This window comes from Gobio gobio (genome assembly GCF_949357685.1).
Source record: "Gobio gobio genome assembly, chromosome: 15".
Taxonomy (NCBI): domain Eukaryota; kingdom Metazoa; phylum Chordata; class Actinopteri; order Cypriniformes; family Gobionidae; genus Gobio; species Gobio gobio.
Window position 1 is genome coordinate 14,023,381 of NC_137108.1, and position 23,135 is coordinate 14,046,515.

Consider the following 23,135-nt stretch of genomic DNA (forward strand, 5'->3'; position numbering starts at 1 on the left):
GGAAGCCGTATTTTTGGCACAGAAATACTCCCATCAAATGTCCAACTTATTTTTTGAAACTTTGTCCATGTTTAGCATGGGAATCCAAGTCTTTAACAGTGTAAAAAGCTCAGTATGCATGAAACAGCATACCTTAATGTTTACTTCAAACCAAAATACTGTTAGATGTAATGAACTCTGCATAAAAGAGACACAAACTCAACACAAGGCTGTTGTATGTTTATTAATGATCAATAAAATAAAACATTGTGAACAACAAAGGCAACATATCCAAGACGTAATGTTGTGTTCAACGTGTTCAACAATAACCTGCAAATATAATATATGCCATATAACCACCAGTCGGAGCTATTCTCTTTAAAAGGCAGAAAATCCGGAAAAAAAAATGTTAAATTGTTAAATGTTAAAGGTCCCGTTCTTCGTGTTTTTTTGAAGCTTTGATTGTGTTTACAGTGTGCAATATAACATGTGTTCATGTTTCGCGTGTAAAAAAACACAGTATTTTTCACACAATTTACTTATCTGTGTACCGCTGTTTCCACTGTCCTAAAAACGGCTGGTGATTTCCTTGTGCTATGAAGTCCCTCCTTCAGAAATACGTAACGAGTTCTGATTGTGCAAGCGGTTCCTGTGCTGTGATTCGACCACAGAATAGCGCACGTGAAAGCGGTTCCTGTGTTGTAATTTGACAGCAGTTTAGCGCACGTTGGAAAGGTCACGCCTCTTAACAGAGAGATGTATGCGTTCAATAATCTCTACAGCGTCCCTGGGAAAGCCAAACAGAGGTGATTTGACTCCTGGATGAAAATAACAGCGTCTCGATGACATGGCGATAAACACACTCAACGCAACAGTTCCTTTTCTCCACGCGACCGTCCGCTTCTCCACGTGGGACAGCAACAAGACCGCACCCCCTTTTTCGCGTTTCTTTGTGGGCGGAGGTTAGTCTGTTCTACTGCTCTACTGACGTAATTAAAGCAGGAAGTACCAGGATGTAGTCCAAGCCAGCCGTTCGCTGTAGGCTTTGAAAGGGAACTTCTGTTAAATAAAATATCTCGCTTGGCATTGAACTTTGAGCTTTATAATTTTACAGATATTATTTATGCTCTAACAGCAACATTACACACTAACTAAAGTTTGAACAATGGAATCGTGAAGAAGGGGACCTTTAAAACAGTACAGGCATTAAATGAATACACATTTATACAGTATTATTAAGACTGATAAACAACAAAAAAACTTTACTCATGCGTATAAATTAGTCATAAAGTAGGAGAATGTAAAAAACATACACTTAAGGTCTAGCAATAAAAAAATTAGGCAACACTATTTTACAGTGTCCTTGTAACATGTTACATGTAGTTACTATAGTAATTACTATAAATTGTGCATAATTACATGCAACTAACCCTAAACCACACCATAACCCTATAATGAGTATATGTAGATAATTATTATTACTCAGTAAATGTATAACACTGCAACACGGACACCTTAAAATAAAATGCAACCAAAAATAAATATGATCGATTTTATAAAAATATACATCTTACTTCTGCATCCTGACAGTAAAGATGTAGGGAATGCTAATGCAGGGATGCAGTGGTTTAGATCTCACTCTCGTATGTGTGTAAGTACACTTTTAGAGAGAGAATCTCCTCATAGGTCTTGCTGATGCGACGATAAAAGTCCAGTCCTGTAAGTAACTCCACGTCCCGTAGGCGCGCTGTGTGTGTCTTCATTAGTTCCTCCACCCACTTTGACTCGTCTTCTGAATTCTAGGTGACAAGAAGTGGATTTGACACGGTTTTTGCCTCTGACTTCGATAATAGACTAAGGGGCCATTTACCCAACAACATTTTCATTTAAACACTTTTTTGGTGTTTTGGCCATCAATTTACACGACAACAACGTTTTGGTGGACTGAAAACGCAAACTTTTGAAAACGGGTTCTAAGTGTACGTTTTTGAAAATTATACCGTTATTGTCTCCGTGTAAACTAAAAAAAAACGTGAATTTGTGAAACCGATGACATCATGTGCATGCATGTTACGTGTTAGGTCTATAGGTGCGTTTTTTTCTTTACAAAGTGACTTCACCAACTAATGGCCTGGCATGCATAATGAAGCATTTTTAAGTTTTAATCGTTTTCATGCATTAGTATGACTGGGGGACGTTTTGACAATGTTGTCGCCTGGACGCAAAAAAACTAAGGAAAAACGTTTCCGTTTACGTTATTTGTATGACATTGACATTACAGTACAAATTAGCACTTTAAGCATTATCCTAAATATTGTATAATCATTATTTTTATGTGTCATTAAACAGAAGAGGGGTTCTCGGAAGGGCACGTAACAGTCACATCGTTTGGGAAATTTTGATTTTTCCGGCGAAACCAGTCCTAGTTTCATAGACAACCTAGGAAGTCGGCTAATAAACATCATAAAGAGGAGAGGAGAGGAAATTACTTACATTACAGGTCTCATCATTATCTGATCGGTGTGGAAGGATGAAAGAGAACGCACTAAGAGGGCCAGTACAGGAGTCAGGAGTCTGTGTGTAATCCAGACAACTTGTAACAACAATGTAGTAATGAGTTGGGATTTGCACAGAGCCACTGACATATCTGTAAACAAAGAAAGAGTGGCATACTCAGACTGAAGGATTTTATAAAAGTATGTACATATTAGGGCTTGTACTACTTGTAAAATGTTAGTTCTGTATCAGCTAGTCATGGATCAGTTAGCTTCAGTTATAGAATTACACTGGTAATGGAGGTATGCATACTTCTACTACATCATCTCAGATGCACAGACATTCTTTCCACTCACATACTGTCTGTTAACACAGCATTGCTTTTGCCAGAAAGAGCAAAAACCACTGATGCTGCATTTGGAGTAATTTACACGAGATAAACACTGACCCACAGACCAGTCAACTGCTGGTCAACTTTTTTGGATAACTAGTAAAATCATACTGTGTGCATACAGTATGTATATGCACCCCTGTTTAAATAGCTGTTTTTTTGTGATGGAAAAAATGAAACAGAACTTTTGCGATACTTTTCCATTTGTTGACGACTTTTTCACTGTGTTCCATGGTATATCTAATGCCTTGGCAATCACCTGAGTAATACCTTTCAACAATGAGATCCTGTTGATGCTTCGTAAGCTCGTTGTGGCCCATGGCTCTTGTATTAGTATACAATCAATAAGATGTCAGAAAAATCTTTAGACTTAACACAGTCACAAGCTCAATTACATCACACTCATGCAGGTTATTTTAATTTTGATCTTTTTTCTCTGGAATCACTTTGGATTTCAGTGGCACTGCATAGGTTGTAATTTTTACATTAGAGGTGCTAAAGTTCTGATATGATTTATCTTTGTTTCAGTTTTACAAAACAAAAGTCAGCTGTTTTAACAGGGGAGTGAAGTCTTTTTATATCCACTGTATGTGCACTTAAATTAATGAATGTACTGTATACGTGATATAACACCGTGAAGACAACTTACTGTTTTATTGTCTCTGCAGAATCTCTAAGACCATTGTAATCATAGTCAAAGATGGGCCCAACAACCACATTCACACCATTTCTTTCACTAGCATAACGTTTCACAAGTGATTTCTGGAAATAACCCCACAGACCTGAAACAGCCAAAAAAAGATATAAAGAGAGAGACAGTAAGAATGAGATATGCATATTTAAAAGGACAGAACAGAGATTACACATTAGCATAATAACTTGAGTGAAAGATTTAATTGGATGTGAATTTCAGAATTTCTTAATACTGTGAATTCTAGTAGTTTGCTGAAAATCTGAAAAGAGCATCTTGTGCTTCAATGGAGGAAGATTTTTTTTTTACCTCTTGTACATGAGTACGATATGATAGAATACAATAGCCTACGATATAATAATACTTCAGTGTAAAAGGGTGACATTTTTATTGCATCACAGTATCTATGTTCAGAATTACTCAAACCATGTCACAAATATACACTCAGTTCTCATGTTACACCTTAACATACAATAATAATATGTTCACATAATATGAATTTCCACATTATGCATTATATACATAAAACTCCAAAAGTATTGGAACACCCCTCCAAATCATTGAATTCAGGTGTCCAGATCACTTCCTGGCCACAGGTGTATAAAATCAAGCACCTAGGCATGCAGACTGCTTCTACAAACATTTGTGAAAGAATGGGTCGCACTCAGGAGCTCAGTGAATTCAAGCGTGGTACCGTGGATAGGTTGCCACCTGTGCAATAAGTCCATTCGTGAAATTTCTTCACTACTTAATAGTCCACGGTCATAATGGTATTAATACCACTATTGTTATAATACCATTAATGGTGTTAATGGTATTATAACAAAGTGGAAGATATTGGGAACAATAGCAACTCAGCCACGAAGTGGTATGCCATGTAAAATCAAAGTCAATAGCTACAGACCTCCAAACTTTGCGTGGCCTTCAGATTAGCTCAAGAACAGTGCGTAGAGAGCTTCATGGAATGGGTTTCCATGGCCGAGCAGCAAGCCTTACATCACCAAGTGCAATGCAAAGCGTTGGATGCAGTGGTGTATAGCATGCCACCACTGGACTCTAGAGCAGTGGTGACGTGTTCTCTGGAGTGACGAATCACACATCTCTGTCTGGCAATACGATCGATGAGTCTGGGTTTGGCAGTTGCCAGATAACGGTACTTGCCTAACTGAATTGTGCCAAGTTTAAAGTTTGGTAGAGGGGGGATTATGGTGTGGGGTTGTTTTACAGGGGTTGGGCTTTGCCCCTTAGTTCCAGTGAAAGGAACATTTAATGCTTTAGTATACCAAGACATTTTGGACAATTTCATGCTCCCAACTTTGTGGGAACAGTTTGGGGATGGGCTCTTCCTGTTCCAACATGACTGCGCACCAGTGCACAAAGCAAGTTCCATAAAGACATGGATGAGCGAGTTTGGTGTGGAAGAACTTGACTGGCCTGCACAGAGTCCTGACCTCAACCCGATAAAACACCTTTGGGATGAATTATAGCGGAGACTGCAAGACAGGCCTTCTCATCCAACATCAGTGCCTGACCTCACAAATGCGCTTCTAGAAGAATGGTCAAAACATCCCATAAACACACTCCTAAACCTTGTGGAAAGCCTTCCCAGAAGAGTTGAAGCTGTTATAGCTGCAAAGGGTGGGCCAACTCCATACTAAACCGTACGGATTAAGAATAGGATGTCATTAAAGTGCATGTAAAGGCAGGCGTCCCAAAACTTTTGGCAATATAGTGTATATTTCATTCCCATAATATCATGATTTCTGTGATGTTTAATTAAGTGCCTTATTCAATTCCAAGATCGCCTGATACATAAAAGAGTGGTATAACCTGACTAATATTAAATCTTGGAACCAAGAACCGCCAATGTAATGGTAATGATACAAATTCCTTATGCAGTTCACATGCACACACAGCAGTGTCACAAATTTGCATATTTGTTTAGTGACTTATGTGCTTCTCAAACCTGTCATGGGGATCTCCCACTACTGCACATTTTGTCTCCCTCATCAGACACATCCAATTCAAGTCTTGACGTCTCTAATAATGAGCTGATGAGTTGAATCAGACATAATTCTTATGTATTTAATAGGGCTGTCGATTTAATGTGTTAATTAGATTAATTTGTTACGGTAAAAAATAATGTGTTAAAATTATTAAAGCATTTAACGCACTTGCCCCGCCCCAGACCAACGTAGGTCCTCTACCATTTCATACAGTTGATTGATGAAGAATATGATGATGCAGATCAACAACTGACTGTGTGATGAAACCTATAGAATGCAGTTAGAATGTCCCTAAAATTCAAGATATGGTGCAAAAAAAAATTGTATCCCAAAAAGTTATAATCTCAGAGCGTCTGGGCACGTTTGTTTTGGTCCGCGTCAGTGTGCGATTGTTCCCGCCAGTGCTATGCGCAAATACACTTGCAGGCTCACTCCTTTCTTATCTAGGGTAAATCATCAACACTATCATCCCTTACATGTGTTTTATTGAACTAAATACATCGTCATCTGATAAAACTTTTCTAGCGAACCCGAGTCCTTGTTGCCTTCTTATTCACATGAATTGCGGCAAATATTTTGACCCCTGAGCTCAGCTGAGCTTTCACATTACCAATTTTTCATGTGAACCGTGCACCGCGTCGAACTAAACTGAAAACGCCCTCACACGAGTAAAGCTTGCAATAGGTGCAATATCGGTGTATAAAAAATGTTCTGTTTTTCTGTACAGAATAGCATGAGACGAGTGCAAATGCGATCTCATACAACAATTTAATAAAATAAATAAGTTAATATTGTGTTGTTTGTGTCTGTTTTGCTCAATTTTGCCAACGAAAATATAAAAACAAAACAGAACTGTTTGTCTCCGAGTTGGAGCAATACACACAGTGGCGTTTCATTTCTGAATCCGCGTTTTGAACGAATCAGGTGAACCAATGATTCAATGGACCATAACGAGAACGTTAGGTTACTGACGTAACCCCGGTTCTCTGATAACATGAAGTGAGGTATCTCACTATATGGGAACGCCTCAGGGCGTGACCGATCACGGAAGCACCAATAACACCACGTCTGCCAACCATGGCAGACCAATCGCTGCAGCGATCAGGGAGACCCGTCTGCCTGTATATAAACCGCAGCAACCTGCCATTTATTCATTCTCCGCATATCTCTTCTCCGTGCAGGACAGGCAAGGAGGGCAATGTTGTGAGATACCTCACTTCATGTTATCAGAGAACCGGGGGTTACGTCCAGGGCCGGCGTTTGCTATAGGCGAGCTAGGCGGTTGCCTAGGGCGACAAATGTGTTGGGGGCGCAGCCAGGCGCCCTCTAGTGGCGCCCTTAAACTTACTTCCCATTAAGCATAGAATTAAAACAAGCGAAATAAAACATACTGTTTATTAAACATGATCATCCTTGGGCGCCCCCTCAGCCGCACGTTTAATTACTTAACCTGATTATTAGATTGAATTATTATTATTGTCGAGCACAGGCGTTCAGGCGTTATGTGAGGCAAGTGTTCAGCACTGGCGCGTTCTTCAAAAATGAAGCGGTCTAAACCCTCGAGTGCACAGGGACGGAAAAAGAGAAAGGCAGACGATCAAAAGAAAGCCCAGTATAGAGGTAAGTCTTCTCATCTCAGCCATAAAGGTGTCAAACGAAATAAATTTACTTCGTATTATCGATATTATCAACTAATATTGGACAGCATTGGACGTTTTATTGCTGTCACTAAGCTATCACTAGCTAGCTGGTTATCTACATATTTCTACGCATTTCACTGACAATAAGGAAATCCAGACGAGCCAAATTTTAATGCTGCGTCAATTTTGAAGGTGAATAGAAATGCCAGAAACAACTGTTCATCTTTTATTATTTAAGATAGGGATAGAGCTACAAGAACTTATATATTTTAATTTTGTAGTGGTAAGTACAGTGTATCCATAATAGCACTTTTGTTTGTAGAGGGTACAGTTAATCCAGTTTATGGGTCATAATTTGCTTAAGTGTCTTTACAGGTGCTTAAGAGAGTTTTTGCACAGTTTATGGAGTTAATATTTGGTAAATATCCTTGAACATTCTTTCTAGCATTTGTGTATGAACAATTTATTGCAGTTGATCCTTCAAGTCTTAATTTTCTTGATTAAGTGTTGGAGTGACTATAAAAGCATTTTTGTTTGTTCATCCATAGTTTGAGTCATAATTTGTTAAATATCCTCCAACGTTCTTTGTAACATTTTTGTATGTGCAATTTATTAGAGTGTATCATTTAAGTCATAATTAGCTTTTTAAGTCTTGGAGTAACTATAGGAGCATTTTTGTTTGTATAGTTTTTATAAATACTTAACCCATTTGTGCCCAATTTTTTTCTGAATGGCATGTCCTGCATTTATTTTCCCCAGGTTTTTGTATTTTTTCTTGAAAATCGTATTTGAATCTGTGGCATCTATAGTTGCCGGTGGGCAAATATGTTGTAGCCTATGCACCCCTTCAATGTCAAATATGGATAAGAGGAGAACATTTAGCATCTAACTCAAAATAACTGCTTTCAACAGATCAATCTGTATTCATAATCAAATTTATTATGTTTGACTAAGTATACTAAAAACTATAGATCTGTTGTAAGATTTGTTATGTTTGGATGATTCTAGAGACCTTCATGATTATGTTGATATATGTCAACAAAAATACTTATTAGTAACATGAAAATATCCTTTCTTTGGGAGGGTTTGCCTTCGTTGTGCTCCCTGGAAGTAGGGGTAGGAAGTGGGCAGTCTCATGTGACAGGAAGGAAATTAATACTTTTTTTTTCTTGAAATCCTTTATTTGGTTGTCTGCTTGTGTGTCATTAAGATATAAAACATGGATAATATCTAGAAAAATACTTACAGAAGGAAAATGACACCTATACACTGGCAACTATTGCCGGTGGGCTTAACAATTAGGGGGGGGGGGGGGGGGGGGCAAAACTCAATCTCGCCTAGGGCAACCAAAGAGCTAGAGCCGGCCCTGGTTACGTTAGTAACCTAACGTTCTCTTTCAAATATACGTTATCTCACTATATGGGATATAGACAACTCCCGATATGCTGACGAAGCAGACTAAGAAAAGCTGTGTAATTCTCTGAATCATAACTCCCGACGGAGGTGAAAACAGAATAATAAGAGGAATTCGCCTATTAATAAACTGCATTATATCCTAACTACTCACTCCCAGGACTGAGTGGGCTAGAGAGGGTTTTGTCACATCCAGTTTATAGAGGAGAGCAAAAGTGTACGGAGAAGACTAGCTGGCTGCCGCACAAATTTCTTGGATAGAGATGCCTTTAAACAAAGCCCATGACGTGGCCATGCCTCTAGTGGAGGGTGCTCGTAGTCCTATGTACTCGTTACATCATCAGAAGAATGGCATCTACGCTAATGATAGTCTCTCTGTTTTATCCCGAGGTTTACTGCAGTCAGCTGGATCCGGGTCGTATCCAGTTCAGATGGTGGACCTGCGCCCAGAAGACCAACACAGGACCCCAAAGTGTCTGCAGAGACTGTGATAAAACTCCCCCTGCAACTGCCTCATCGACACGGCATCTCAATAAACCCGTCTCCGGCGTGTTGACTCTGATTGTTCGAATATTACAATTAAATAATACTTAAATCGATATGTCATCCTCAATAAACCCATCTCCAGCGTGTTGCCTCCGATCATTCGAATATTGCACTTTAATAATTATTTAATCAACATCATCCTCAATAAACCCGTCTTTAGCATGTTGCCCCCGGTCCCTCGAATATTCTGATCTATTATGACCTCTGAGCTGTAAAGCTGCCAGAATAATAATAATAATAATAATAATAATAATAATACGCTGTTTGTTAATTGGCCAGAGGAGAACTGGCACCCCGACTGAGCCTGGTTTCTCCCAAGGTTTATTTTTCTCCATTAGGTCACCTAATGGGGTTTTGGTTTCCTTGCCACTGTTGCCTCTGGCTTGGCGTGCTCAGTTGGGGACACTACATTTTTCAACTAAACATCGAAATAAATCTAATTAATAAACTAAATTAACCATTTAAACTAAATTACTGATCTAATTATTGATCTAAAGCCCACACTGTCACTGTATGATAATTGAAATGAACTGATGACATCAGCGTTTTTTCCAGAATGGCTATACAGCTGAATAAAATTATGCTGCATTATTTTCTTGTTTAACACTGTAAAGCTGCTTTGAAACAATCTACATTGTTAAAAGCGCTATATAAATAAAGTTGACTTGACTTGACTATTGGGGGCTCTAAATTCGCATTATTTTAACATAATACGATAGCCTCCACCACCCAGTGAGAAAGGCGTTGACAGGAGATAGGTCTACCTCTGTAAGAGTCAGCCCACGAGACAAATAGCTGATTACTCTTACGAAGTGAGCGGGTTCTCTGAACGTACATATGCAGAGTCCGAACCGGACATAAATGATGTAACCTCTCCTCCCCTGGGGATTGAAAAGGTGGTGGATGGAAAGCTAGTAGGTCCACAGATTGGACTGCACCAGCGTGATCAAACACCTTGGGTACAAACGCCGGGTTAGTTCTAAAAGTGACTTTTTGACCACCCATAGCGAACATCATACACGAAGAGTGAACTGATAAAGCCTGTAGTTCACTTACCCTCTTTGTTGTAGTGAGAGCAAGTAACAGAGCCATCTTTAAAGCAAGGCAATTTTATCAATGGGCTCGAAAGGGGCTTTCGAGAGCGCGTTCAAAACCACTTACAAGTCCCAGGGCGGGACCAGTGGCTTCGATACCGGATGTAACCGACGTGCCCCTTTCACAAATCGACAGACGAGAGGGTGCTGGTCAATAGTCTCCGAATTAAGACCCGCATGACATGCCGAGATAGCAGACAGATAAACCTTAATTGTGGAAAAGGCTCTGCCCTTATCTAGAAGGTCCTGTAAGAAAATCAGCACCTCCGAAACTGAACACAAGAAAGGAACGATGTTCCCATCTGTGCACCAGCTTTCAAACACCCTCCATTTGAGATCATATAAAGAACCCGTTGAGGCATCCTTGCGTTCTGAATGGTCTCGATCACTTTCGGGGGTAACCCAGCAGCATTCAGATTTAGCCTCTCACGGGCCAGACCCAGAAAGCTAGTTTCTGAAGGGAGGGGTGAAATATTTCCCCCCGTGCTTGTGAGAGGAGATCCCTGCGCGCTGGTAACGGCCATGGCTGGTCGTAGAGCAGTTGCCCAATCTTCACAACCCACAGCCTCCCCAGCCAGTATGGGGTGATCAGAATCATTACATGTTTGCGTAAAGCAACTCGTTTGGCCACTCGTGGGCTAGAGCATCCACACCCAACGATGCATCGTTGCCGACCAGAGAGAAGAACCGGGGACATTGCACGTCTTTGCGCGATGCGAAGAGATCTATGGCTGCCTGGCCGAATCTCTGTCACATCATGAGCATCACTTGAGGGTGGAGTCTCCACTCCCCGTATAGAGGATTACCTCTGGACAGTAAATCCGCTCCCCTGTTCATTATTCCTGGCACAAATGCGTTGCGCGTAATGACAGGAGGGTCCTGCTGCTCCACATAATCAGTTCTTTTGCTAACAAGTGAAGCTTGTGAGAACGTACTCCTCCTTGTCGATTTATGTAGACTATCACCGTTGTATTGTCTGTCCTGACCAATACATGATGATTCTTGAGAGAATGCACAAAATGTCTCAGAGCTAGTAACACTGTCAGTAACTCTAGAAAATGTATGTGCTTCTCTCTCAGTGCAGGAGACCAAACTCCTCTCACTGTTCTGCCTTCGAACACTGCCCCCCAGCCCGTGAGAGAAGCATCTGTTGTCACCACTTTCCTCAATAGAACAGGACCAAGGGGACAACCTGTCCTGAGAAAAGACGAAGCTCTCCAATGACAGAGCGCTCATGCATTCTGGTGAGACGCGCACTCGGCGGCTGAGACTGCTCGTGGGGTGAATGCCCCGTGACACAGTCCAGTTCTGTAAATCCCTCATTCGCAGCAGTCCCAGGTCGAAGACACATTCCGAAAGAGACTAAACTCCCTCGTTGAAAGAGGGAGAGGCAGCTGAGAAATTTCTTGATGCGTTCCTCTGATAGGAACGCTCGAAACCTCACTGAATTCAACCTGAGGCCCAAGTAGACTATTTCCTGTGAGGGAATTAGACAACTCTTCGTCTGGTTTATCTTGAAACCTAATCTCTCCAGATGCGTCACTAGTGTGTATGTATCACTCTCTGCTTGTCGCGGGGATGGCGCGCAGATGAGTAAATCGTCCAGGTATGATAAAACTCTTGACTCCTCCGTTCCTTAACGGTGTCAGAGCCGCTTCCACACACTTGGTAAAAACCCTGGGCGCTAGAGCAAGGCCAAAGGGAATTTTCATAAACTCGTATGCCCTGCCCTGATAAGCGAACCTCAGATATTTCCTGTGAGCAGGAAAAATATCTATGTGAAAATATGCGTCCTGGAGGTCCACTGAGGTGAACCAATCCCCTTGACAAATACTTTGACACAAAGTTCTGAGCGAAAGCATTTTGAATTTGTACATTCTGAGGTGTTTGTTGAGGATCCGTAAATCTAAATGGGACGGAGACCTCCCCCTCGTTTGGAATCACAAAATAACGGGAGTAGAAGCCCATCTGGCTTTCTTCCGTTGGAATCATCGGGGGAAGAATAGCATCTTCATTGTCGTCATCCTCGTCTTCGAGGATGGTCGACAGAACTTCGTCATCATCATCTTCCACTCCCGCTAGCCGATCTCCGAACAGCGGGGGAAGGACGGGTGACACCTTCTCCATCATATCACTCCAAGAGCTGGAGGCCTGTGGTGGCCAATCCATTGGTTCCTCTCTGGGTTGAGCAGAGAGGCATGGGTCCGATTTCCCAGCTACTGCGACACGAAGCTGGGTCTTAACCGAGAATGTTGCGCATTGAGGACAGCCCTCGGGGTTGGACAGCGCTGCCTGAGCGTGTTTAGCGGCCAAACAGGAGATGCAGAGACCGTGTGAATCCTTTGCAGAAATCCACATTCCGCAAGCACACGGATGAGGAGGACGGCCTTTTCCTTGGGGGCTCTCTGGTTCTTTTGCAGTGGCCATAAAGCCTGCACTCTCTTCATACGGTAAGCCCACCACGACGTGAAACTAATGTTAGTACGGAGCGGTGCAGCGATAGAGAGCTATTTTCCTTCTTTTTGGTGCGTGGTGAGCACGCCAAAAACTTGGAAAATTAATAAATAGAACTTAAAGCTGAAAACTTGCCTTGATGCGTTAGTTATCTTGCTCTAAGTTGCAAGTCACTTGACAAACGTTAAGAATCTATTGCATTTGGGACGTTACCTTACGGCTCCGTCAGTAAACCGTTGAGCAATAATTCCCAAAGTCTGCTGAGGACAGCTTCCGAAATCTTCACGGGGAAGAGAGCGAGAATGACGAAATGGCAGGTTGCTGCGGTTTATATACAGGGAGACGGGACTCCCTGATCGCTGCAGCGATTGGTCTGCTATGGTTGGCAGACGTGGTGTTATTGGTGCTTCCGCGATTGGTCACGCCCTGAGGCGTTCCCATATAGTGAGATACCGAACGAATGTTTGAAAGAGAACCATTTACATTTACCATTTTCGTAAAGAGAACCATTTACTTCACTCCCCGTGAATGAACCTGAATGAATCAACCGTTTGAACGAATCGAATAAATGAATGACTTAATCAATTAAACATTTACAACCACCTACTGGCATCAAAAATAATTTCATATTTTCATATTAATAAAAACAAACATTAAAAGGTATAGTTCACCTAAAAAAAAACCTCTATTTGTCTTAAATGTCTATTTGATTTTTTTACACAATAATGACTTCTTTTTAAAGTTTAAATCTTTTTAAAGTTTGATCTTTTAACCCCCTTGAGTCGGCTGTCGCGCCGGTGCGATCGGCTCTCTCTTTTTCTTATCAGTGCCAAAGAGACTAAAATAACTCTGTCGTTTTTTATCATTCATGCAAGTGTTATACATCATTATATTCTGTTAAGTTTCTATTTTTTTGTGTACAGTCACAATAAAAACAAATTGTTGTGCCTTTTGCAAAATAAGGGAAACAAAGCCTCTCTCTCAATGATGTCTAATCTGATTCTCTTCAGAAATGACCTGTAGCTTAGTGAAACCTTGACACACAAACATGAGACATATGTCTAAAGAAACGTTGAAATGTCAGGTTTTAAATCATGTACATCAAAACGAAAACAAATATTCTGTGTTTATGTAATCTGTGTGAAAAGTGGGAGATATCAGTCAACTCATTACTGACTCATTATCCGCCAATGCGGCCACACTCAGATTATTATTCATTGATCGTTCATGCCTACTCGCATAAGGCCTGAGTAAAGAAAAAGTGTTTTACAAAATGTAAAAGAATATATTGTTTTATGTGAATGAGTAGGCTCAATGATTCTCACATCAGTTTAAAGCAAAAACTCTAAACAAAAACACCCAATAATCAAAAGGGCTTGTCAAAACATATCTATTGTGTGTTTTGAAGCCTTAATTTTAATTTTAGTTTTTTCAAAAATTATGCATAAACATTATTCCCTCAAAAATACAAGCATGTACATACATGTTGCTCACATATTATGGTAGCCCAGTTTGTGCTGAATACAGTGTAATTACACTTTTGCCTGAAAAATGCACAAATGTCAGAGCATGTCAAAACTTCTAACGGGCCCCAAAACAGCTCAGACTCCTAGGGGTTAAATTTCTCAGTCAAATTTGATGTGTACCAAATTGTAATTAATTAGATTTAATCGCTTGACAGCCCTATTATTTAACTTTTTTTTTTTCTTTAAAACTTTTAATGTTCAGACTATTGTTCTGACTTCTTTGGGAGGTTTCGACCTTAAATAGTGTCAGAATACTAAAAGGCGAAGAAAATGGCTTGTGGGACCGAGGCGGAGCCGGGGGCTCAGAAGACCGTGGTGGAACCGGAGAAACTGAGGACAATGGTAGACAAAGGGATGGTAGGCTGAAGCACAGCTGAAAGGGTGGCATCTGATCAAGGTGGAGCCAGTGGGATGATGGTCAATGGCGGAGAAGCATGGAGTTGCAGCCAATGGGTCAACAGGCTGAGGTGGAGTCATGTGCTCGGAGGTCTAAAATGTAGCCAGGGGATCCTTAAGCCAAGATGGGGCTGGAGATTGGAAAGCCCAAGGCAGAGCCGAGGATCATGGCAGAGCCACTGAAGGCGGAGGAGAGAAGCTGAAGGGAGCCATTAGAGGCAAAACTGTTTAGGTGGGTGGAAGCACCAAAAGCAAAGCCAAAGAGCTGAAGGGAGCCAGCAGAAATGAAGGTGAGTAAACAACATGACTTTGTTTTGGATTTATCTATTTGAGAATTTAAAAATAAAAATAATTGTTTTTAGAAGTCACAGACAATTTTGCGACAGGTAGGATTCAGTTTACAGCACTTCTTATTCATTTCTATGGTATCAGCAAACAGCGATTGACTGTCGCACAAATTAGGTTATCAAAACAAACGTGATCCAAGTGGGCCGTTACACTTTCTCCATGGTAGAGCCATGGACCCTGGTATCTCCCAATCATAAGACCAGGTTCGGCCAGGACCATCAGCAAGGCAACACCCTAGCTCCTCCCTCTGTCAGCTCTGCCATTGGATATTCCTCTGCCTGCTGCACCGGTGTCCTGTCCGTCACCAGCTTAGCTGCGTACACCTCCAAGACACCCCCCCCCCCCCCCTGTTTATGGTGCGAGGCCTTTATGGCCTTTCGGGATTGGGGGTGTTATGTCATAGTTATGTTCTGTTTATGTTTGTTTCTCCACTCTATTTAGTTTTGGTTTCTGACTATGTCCTAATTTGCTTCTATGGTTACCCATTATGTTCTCCTGTGTCTTGTTTAGTTCCATTGTTTGTCATGTGCATTTAGTTTGCAATCTTAGGCGGTTGGTTATTGTCATTGTTTTGAGTTGTTTAGTGTAGTATTCTATGATTAATATTACTCCTGCATGTTCCTGGTTGAATTAGAAATTAAGGTTTTGTTTTGGATGCTTCATCTTCTTTGCGCAATTACTACAAACCACCCGCATGACAAATACATTCATTTATACCAACAAAACAATTTGAATGAGTTAAATAGTTCAGAAATAGCTCTTCAAGTTTAGTACAGTATAGTAAGAGAGGATAAAACATGTTTTTAAAAAAGACAGAGAACATATTCTGCTGTAAGCTATGGAATGGGTTGTGTCCCTCTGTGGGTGGCTGCTCAGTTAACTGCCTGAGCCCAGCACAGTTAATCTAAAGCAGACACAGCATTCATCACTGCGCTCTCCTTTCTCCTCTGCTGCCAAACCCTCTAAATACACATTTCAAGATTCCAGAGAGGCAGATTACATGTGGGGAATCTATTTGTAAACCTGAACAAGTATAAAGAAAATGTTAATTACATCTAAATGATGTTTTCTGTGAATATTTGTGGAAGCATTTTTGTTTGGGTGTCTTTATGAGGTTTAATTTCCTATGAGGGGAAGCAACATGTGTATACATATTCCTTCTGAAACAGAGGTGGCTCTTAGGTGGCCTGTTTTCAAAGTGCTACCACAGGCCACACATGCATATGCTTCTAATTCACAGACAAATGTACAAATGAAATCACCTAGAGTGAGCGTGCCCACACAAGAACATATGCACACTAAAACTCAAGTAAAACTCATGATTTCCTAAAAGATACAAACCAGCCCAGCAAACCTTATAGCACACATAAAATGAGGGTAATGTTTCTTTAGATTTGTGGCTCACTAATATTTGTAAACACCTTATCCTAAACAATAAGACTAAAACATGTTGTTTACATTATTGTGATATGAAAAGCACAGATGAGAGAGAAAAGTTCTGCGGGTTGTGCTGACATTGTGCAAATTAAAGAACACAGGCAGAACCTGCTCGTTTTCCATTATGCCAACGCAATCTACAAAGAGCAGCGCAAATTAGTATTGGGTTGCCAACAAGCAGATCCAATGATAATCAGGTATCTACAAACAACACAGGGACAGCAAACCAATAAGTTCGGATAACAATTTCATAACTGACATTTCAAATAAATACCCTGAATGGAGAAAATTCTCTTCCTTCTACCACATGCTCTCTGTTCTCTACTGTACCGATAAATAATGATGCAAATACCAGTAAATTGACTACCGCAAACCGTAATACATTCTGTTGCAGGATTTAGTTTAATACTCTCCTCCTATAAAGTTTGTGTCTGAAATATTTGTAGGATTTTCCCTTTCAGTCAGGACCACTCTATTTGACTAAGATTATTGTAGAGGCTCTGAATGTTATTGGCGGCAGGCTTCACTCTGAAGGGTTCAGCTTCCAAGCTGTCCACAAGCAAACCTTGCTGAGTTTTGAACCCCCCTGGGGCCTAAGGCAATCAACCAGAATTTTTATAAGCAATGGTTACACAATTCCATGCAGAAGTAATACAAGTATTGTAATGAGATCGAACAATATTAAGCAACAATGAGCTGGATAGATAGATATATCTCCTTGGACAAGCAGCTAAGCAATCATGTGCCTGCATAAGGAGGAGTTGAGGATTGAGGATGGAGGATGGGTAAGCACGTGTCTGTGCGACAGACTGAAGCGTGTGTCTTAGTGAACTGAAGCTGGCTTAACCAGGGCTCCAGACAAACATTTGAGAACATTATTGTAAGATATGCAGATAAAATTAACTTTTATTAACAACAGTAATGTGCAAAAAACTCATTCTTATAGGGAAACTTTAAATATCTACTCTTATTAAATGTACTATTGTTCTTTTATAGCATCATAGTGAACTGACCGACAGCTTCAGTGATTATAAAAGGAGCACTCTTTACTTGTTTTCTGTGTAATTCAGTCACAATTTGAAGAAAAGTTTGTTTTTCATGAGACTTTGTGACTTCCTACTTTTTCCATATTTTAAGGAGTGAAAATGGCTAATAAGTCAATAAGTGCTCCTCTGTCACCATCTACTGGTTATAATGGTAATATGTCTTTTTAAATAAAAGCACTTGTTTGCCGCCAAGTGGCCTACACCTTTTAACTTTTTGTTTTACAAATCACATTAAAAATAACATTAAAATTGGTGTAGGATTTCAGGGCGCACCAGACACAAATGAATCTTCCAGATGACTTGTTCAAACATAACTCCACACAAACTCAACTCAACACTCCAGACCCCAAATCAACAATTTAGGACCATAAATGAAGTGGGCTTCATTCCAGTCTGAGCTAACTAACGAAACCCCCAGGTAAGTACTTTATGGCCAGAGATGATCATAGCTAAAAGGAAGATCATGTCAACCATGGGTAGTTTGTAAAAAAAAAATTTGACGGATTGGTTTGGAGAGGGCACAGTTTGAGCCACACCAAGATAACGGCAGAGATTGTTCGATCCCCCAAGATAAAATATCCAAAAGAGATCTTCTTCTTCTGAATGACCTTTGAACACAGAGTTGAAATCCACAAGAAAACCCAGCCTGTTTTTACATATAAACTGCATCAAATCATTCAAAAAGGTTGGTAGTCGGACTTTTAAAATCAAACATCCTTCAACTACATAATTCTATATTATGTCTACAACCAATACATGTGACCAATATGCGTAGATCACTCACAATTCATGTAACTGTTATAACTATTGAATGGTTGATTGGAAGGGTGCCTTGCTTGGTACCATTGTATGTATCTGTTCATAATTCAGAGGATGGCTTGATTGAAAGCTGTGTAAGTATTCTTATTAATAGAAATCATGTCTAAACTGTACTCTCAGTACTCTTTGCTTAGAGCGGGAAGTTAAGAGGTATCACAGGTAACGTGATTTATGGTGAGAGGAGGAGAAACAGTCACCTCTGAACCAAAGATGATACCTAATTGGTGAGAACTCATCCAGGAGGATGGGCAGACATTTGAGTTTAAAATCTCAGAACACAAACAAAGAATTAGACAGAGATGAGACGATTAGATGATCAGACGATCGAGGCAGACAAAGATCAAAGAAAATGGGTTAACGGTTTCTTTCAAGCCATTTATATTCTCATCTCACTCACTTTTCTTTAACTTAAGTTTAACCTTTTCTTTCCGTTGAGTCTCGTGTTGTAAGTTACGTTTTGCCACAAAGTTTCGGTCAACGATTCTATAGCAAAGCCCGCTTCAAATTAAAACCTTATCCACGAGACTTCTCATCCATCCGCCAACACGCCATGTGATTGGCTTCCCAAGACGTTGATCAAAGACACAACAAGACCACCAGCGAATCGAAGAACTTACCTGGGAAATACCCTCACCAGCAAGGACCAAGAAGGGAATCCCCATTCAAAGAAGACACAAAATACAAACGCAAGTAATATTTCCAGATTCTAACTGAACTGGTGCATTGATATAAAATTGAATAACCCCATTTGGATTAAAACGCTTTCCCACTGGATCTCCCAGGGCTGTGCAGTAACAGTGACGCATGATCAAGATTGACCCGTGTATGAGCTTGCGCTGTCCATTATTTCTCTGAGCTGATAAACGGTCAATGCTGCATAGCTCAAACGAGTAGTGCGGTTCCATTCCACTTTCGTTTCAGTCACTCAGGACCACTCTGTTTGATTAAGATTATTGTAGAGGCTCTGAATGTTATTTGGTGGCAGGCTTCGCTCTGAAGGGTTTAGCTTCTGAGCTGTCCACAAGCAAACCTGAGGTTTGAACCCCCCAACACAATGAGCAGCTATTTACTCTGCAGAGATATCACCTTTATCATCATCAGGTCATTGCTGGGCACATCCATCCTTCAAAGTGTTTGATACATGGCCACATTCTCAACATCTTTCCTTTGGACACCATTTATCAGTTCTTCTTGGAATGTCTGTCTCAATGTCTTTGTGATGTTTGTGCAATCGTAGGACAGTGAGACCTTTCGCACAGTCACAGATTCTGAGATTTATCGAGTCCCACTCCAAATTTCCCTCCCACTCTTATGGATTGGTCTTTTCTCCACTCATTCTCAGACCAATCTAGCCAGCCTCTGTATCCAGGCTGATGGTCACTTGCAGTCGCTTTGTCTCAGCTGACGGATATTGTGTATTTCAATTTATAATCAGGAATGCTGTTCTGTTGTAAGGCGACTGGTGAAGGTATATCTAGAAAACTGATGTTACATTAGACATAATGTTAAGCCCATAAGAGGGAGGAATAATGCTTGAATTATTATCCCCCACAACAAAACACAGTTTTGCTTACTTGAAGTTATTGTTCTCTGCTTAATTTTAGGAGTTAAAGGTCCCATGGCATTGCATTTTTCTATTATTTTATAATGTTTCCTGAGGTGTACTTATATTGTTAGTATGATTTTTACATCATAAAATGTCATAATTTAGAAATAAAAGGCATTTTTTCAATACTGATGTTTGCCCTGTGGCTGAATGCCCCGTTTCAAGAGGCGTGTCTGCTGTGAGACTTCAGTAAAAACGGCCACTGTTGTAATTGGCTGACATCTTTGCATTTGAAATGAGCGGAAGGGGCGTGGTTTAACGAGGTCACCCAGGCACGAGCTGCTGCCAGAGAGACGGATGGACCTGAGTTCACTTCACATCAGTTCTCAGCACGTCTCAGTTCAGTGAACTGTTGTAGTTACTAGAATATACTTCAGGTTATTAGTTTATTTCTAGTCGGAGTGGCTGTCACTCATGTCAGAAATTTAGTAATTTTAGTAAATTATGGATCAGCGCTGACTCGAGACGCGAACCCTTTAGAACGATTCAGTCCGATTTGGTGAACTGATTTGGTTCACTTAAAAGAACCGGTTCAAAAGAATGATTAGTTCGCAAACCGCACATCACTAATGTACCAGAGACGGAGCGATTGCTAACAAAGTTATTTATAGTAACTACTGATTTGTCGAATTATCGAATGTAATCCAGTTTATTGTGGGGAAAGCTGGCTAGCCCGGATATGCTCACGCTTACCCCCCTTCTGCTTAATCTGGCGCCTCCGCTGTGGGCCAGATGCAGTACTGGGGGTCGGTGATGTTTAAGGCCGACCAGCCAGTGCAGCCCGAGCTTCGGCGTGAGGTTTATCTCTAAAGAGATGTGAGTCTGCTGATGTTGAGCAGAAACGACTGTATGCACATTTTAGAACAGATAGACGCGGCGAGGACATACAAAAACACTGACTCACAAGATAGAAAACACCGTTTTGTCGGGAGAGAGAAGCTGCAGTGTGTGCACGAATAATAAATAATTAGCTACACATAAGAAATCACTGATCACAGATCAGAAGGAACTGAAAAAAGACTTCTGTTTTCATTTGTACATCCAAACACTGAGAAACTGCGAGCATTCACTCGTTCACAAAGCATGATCTCTCGAGCGTTTGCATGGGCATGCCAGATTCTCTGGGCGGAGGAAAGGGATGTAACCGTTCCTGTTTGGACGTCAAAACAGGAGACTTCAGGATTGGCTAGTCTGGCCTGTCATTTTCTCAAGGGCAGAGAAAGACAGCCAGAACTCAGTTTACACCGATCAACATTTCTATCCGCTTGGGGACAATATTCAGGCTAGGGGAACTCATATTAATGTTGAAATACCTCATAAAATGAAAATTTCATGCCATGGGACCTTTAAGAGAGTAATGATAATGATGCTAGCATAAAAATAATTATGAATGTAGGTTCCACCACCTGCGGCCTTGGAGAAAAGGTGGTGTAGAACATGGATGGATGTTAAAATAGCTGCGTTTACGTGAACCCTTTTAATCCATTGAAATCAGACTATTCACATTACCAGTGAAATGTCCATGTCATTGCATCACTTGTCAATGGCATTGTATCCTTGTTACCTTCGGTTGCTGGTTTACTTGCATATAAACCATGGAACCACCGCTTTCCTTCCTCATCCATGAACATGAATCCGTTCTGCTTTACATACTGCTTTAAGCAACAATATGTTCCCCATAACAACCAGATAAGCCTTAAGCAACACAGATGCACTAGATAAGCTTAAAGAAATGAATGTTGCTGATAGCCGGATAAGCTTGGGACAGCATATGCAATAACCAAAATTCCTAAGCAACAAATATGTTGTATAAATATGTATGTATAAATATGCAATAATAAACAAATTGCCTTAAGCAGCAGCATGCTACCGATAACTACTACATAGCCTTAAGGAGCGAGCGTGTTGCTAATACCAGTATACACTTAAGGCATGGCATGTTCACAATACCAGATGACTCTTAAGCTATGACTATGTAACTGACACACTATAGATTAAGGAACAAGTATGATACTGATACCCGGATAAGCTGGTATAGTATGTTGCCAATAACCAAATAAGCCAGATAGCTTAGCACAGCATGTTGGCAATTATAACCAGAAGCCTAACCAACAGCATATTCCCAATAAAAAGCATGTTCCCAATAATACACAAAAAAGCCTTAAGCAACAACATTTCCTAAAAACAGCTAAGCCTTAAACAACAAGAATGTTTCCAATGATAAACATAAAATCCTTGCAAACAAGCATGTTTCCAATATGACTAGATAGCTTAAGGAACAAGCAATTTCCAATTTCCAAACAACAAATAACACTAAGCCCAGGGTTGCCAATTCTCACGCATTTGGCGTGAGACACGCTTTCAGGCTCTATCTCACGGTCTCACTCTGCCCAACTTAATCTCATGCCAAATTGCCAAACCTGCTTTTGATATTAAACAAAGTCTAAGCTTTTACTTTTTTTTTAAGTTTTACTGCGAAATTCAAACAATAAATATCGTTTTGGAGCACTTAATGAGGCATACAGTTAAAGCCAGAATCATTGAAAAACAGAGTTGCGACATGCTTTCATCTCGTGGCGGCGCGCGCAGTCACGTGGTTCATGGAGCTCTCAATACTTCTATCGCTGTGTCAATACATTTGAATGGCTTAAGCGGATACACAACAGCTTCACTAAACAGGTGTTTGCAGCAAGTTTTGGTAAACAGTACAGCATCGTGTGCATTGATTATTACGTCAACCATATTTACAGGATTGTTTTATTATGGAGAGTGATGGAGATGCAACAATGTTAACATTAATGTTAATGTTTTTCTTGTATTTAGCCCTCAGGTATTCCTCACTAATTGCTCACACTCGTCATACTCATTGATGGTCAAATGTGACCATACAACTTAACTATTTTTCAATTAAATAAATGTTCTATATTATTTTAGTTAAATAAAAATTATTGAATATTTTGGGAAGATCTTTTGGTACGAAATACTATTTGTGCAATAATTATTGTCAATTAATGACCACTTAAAATATTTGTATTATTTATATTACAATTAGTGTAGTAATTAAGGTTAAAATAGAGAATTCCAATTCAAAGAGGCAAATTAGAGTTATTTTGTGGCTAGAAAAATTATAACTTTCATTTGTAATGCCATTATCCACCAGGTGCCTGTATCAAATCTAGTTGCTCAAAAAAGTATCGCAGATCAAACTGGTTACTTATTTTTAGGTTTTGCATTTTAATAAATATTT

General features: G+C 40.3%; 1 protein-coding gene across 2 annotated transcripts in view; it reads right to left on the bottom strand.

Moving 5' to 3' along the window:
• Positions 1 to 200: 200 nt before the first annotated feature.
• enpp2 (ectonucleotide pyrophosphatase/phosphodiesterase 2) overlaps positions 201 to 23,135 on the bottom strand; it is an 82,897-nt gene continuing 59,962 nt past the window's right edge. For both annotated transcript variants that reach the window (XM_079836293.1, XM_079836292.1), the window contains exons 23-25: positions 3,516 to 3,648; positions 2,473 to 2,626; positions 201 to 1,778 (exon numbers count right to left, since the gene is read on the bottom strand). In XM_079836293.1, the coding sequence (XP_079692419.1) occupies positions 1,608 to 1,778; positions 2,473 to 2,626; positions 3,516 to 3,648 (458 nt within the window). In that variant the 3' untranslated portion in view covers positions 201 to 1,607. The remainder of the gene's footprint in view (positions 1,779 to 2,472; positions 2,627 to 3,515; positions 3,649 to 23,135) is intronic.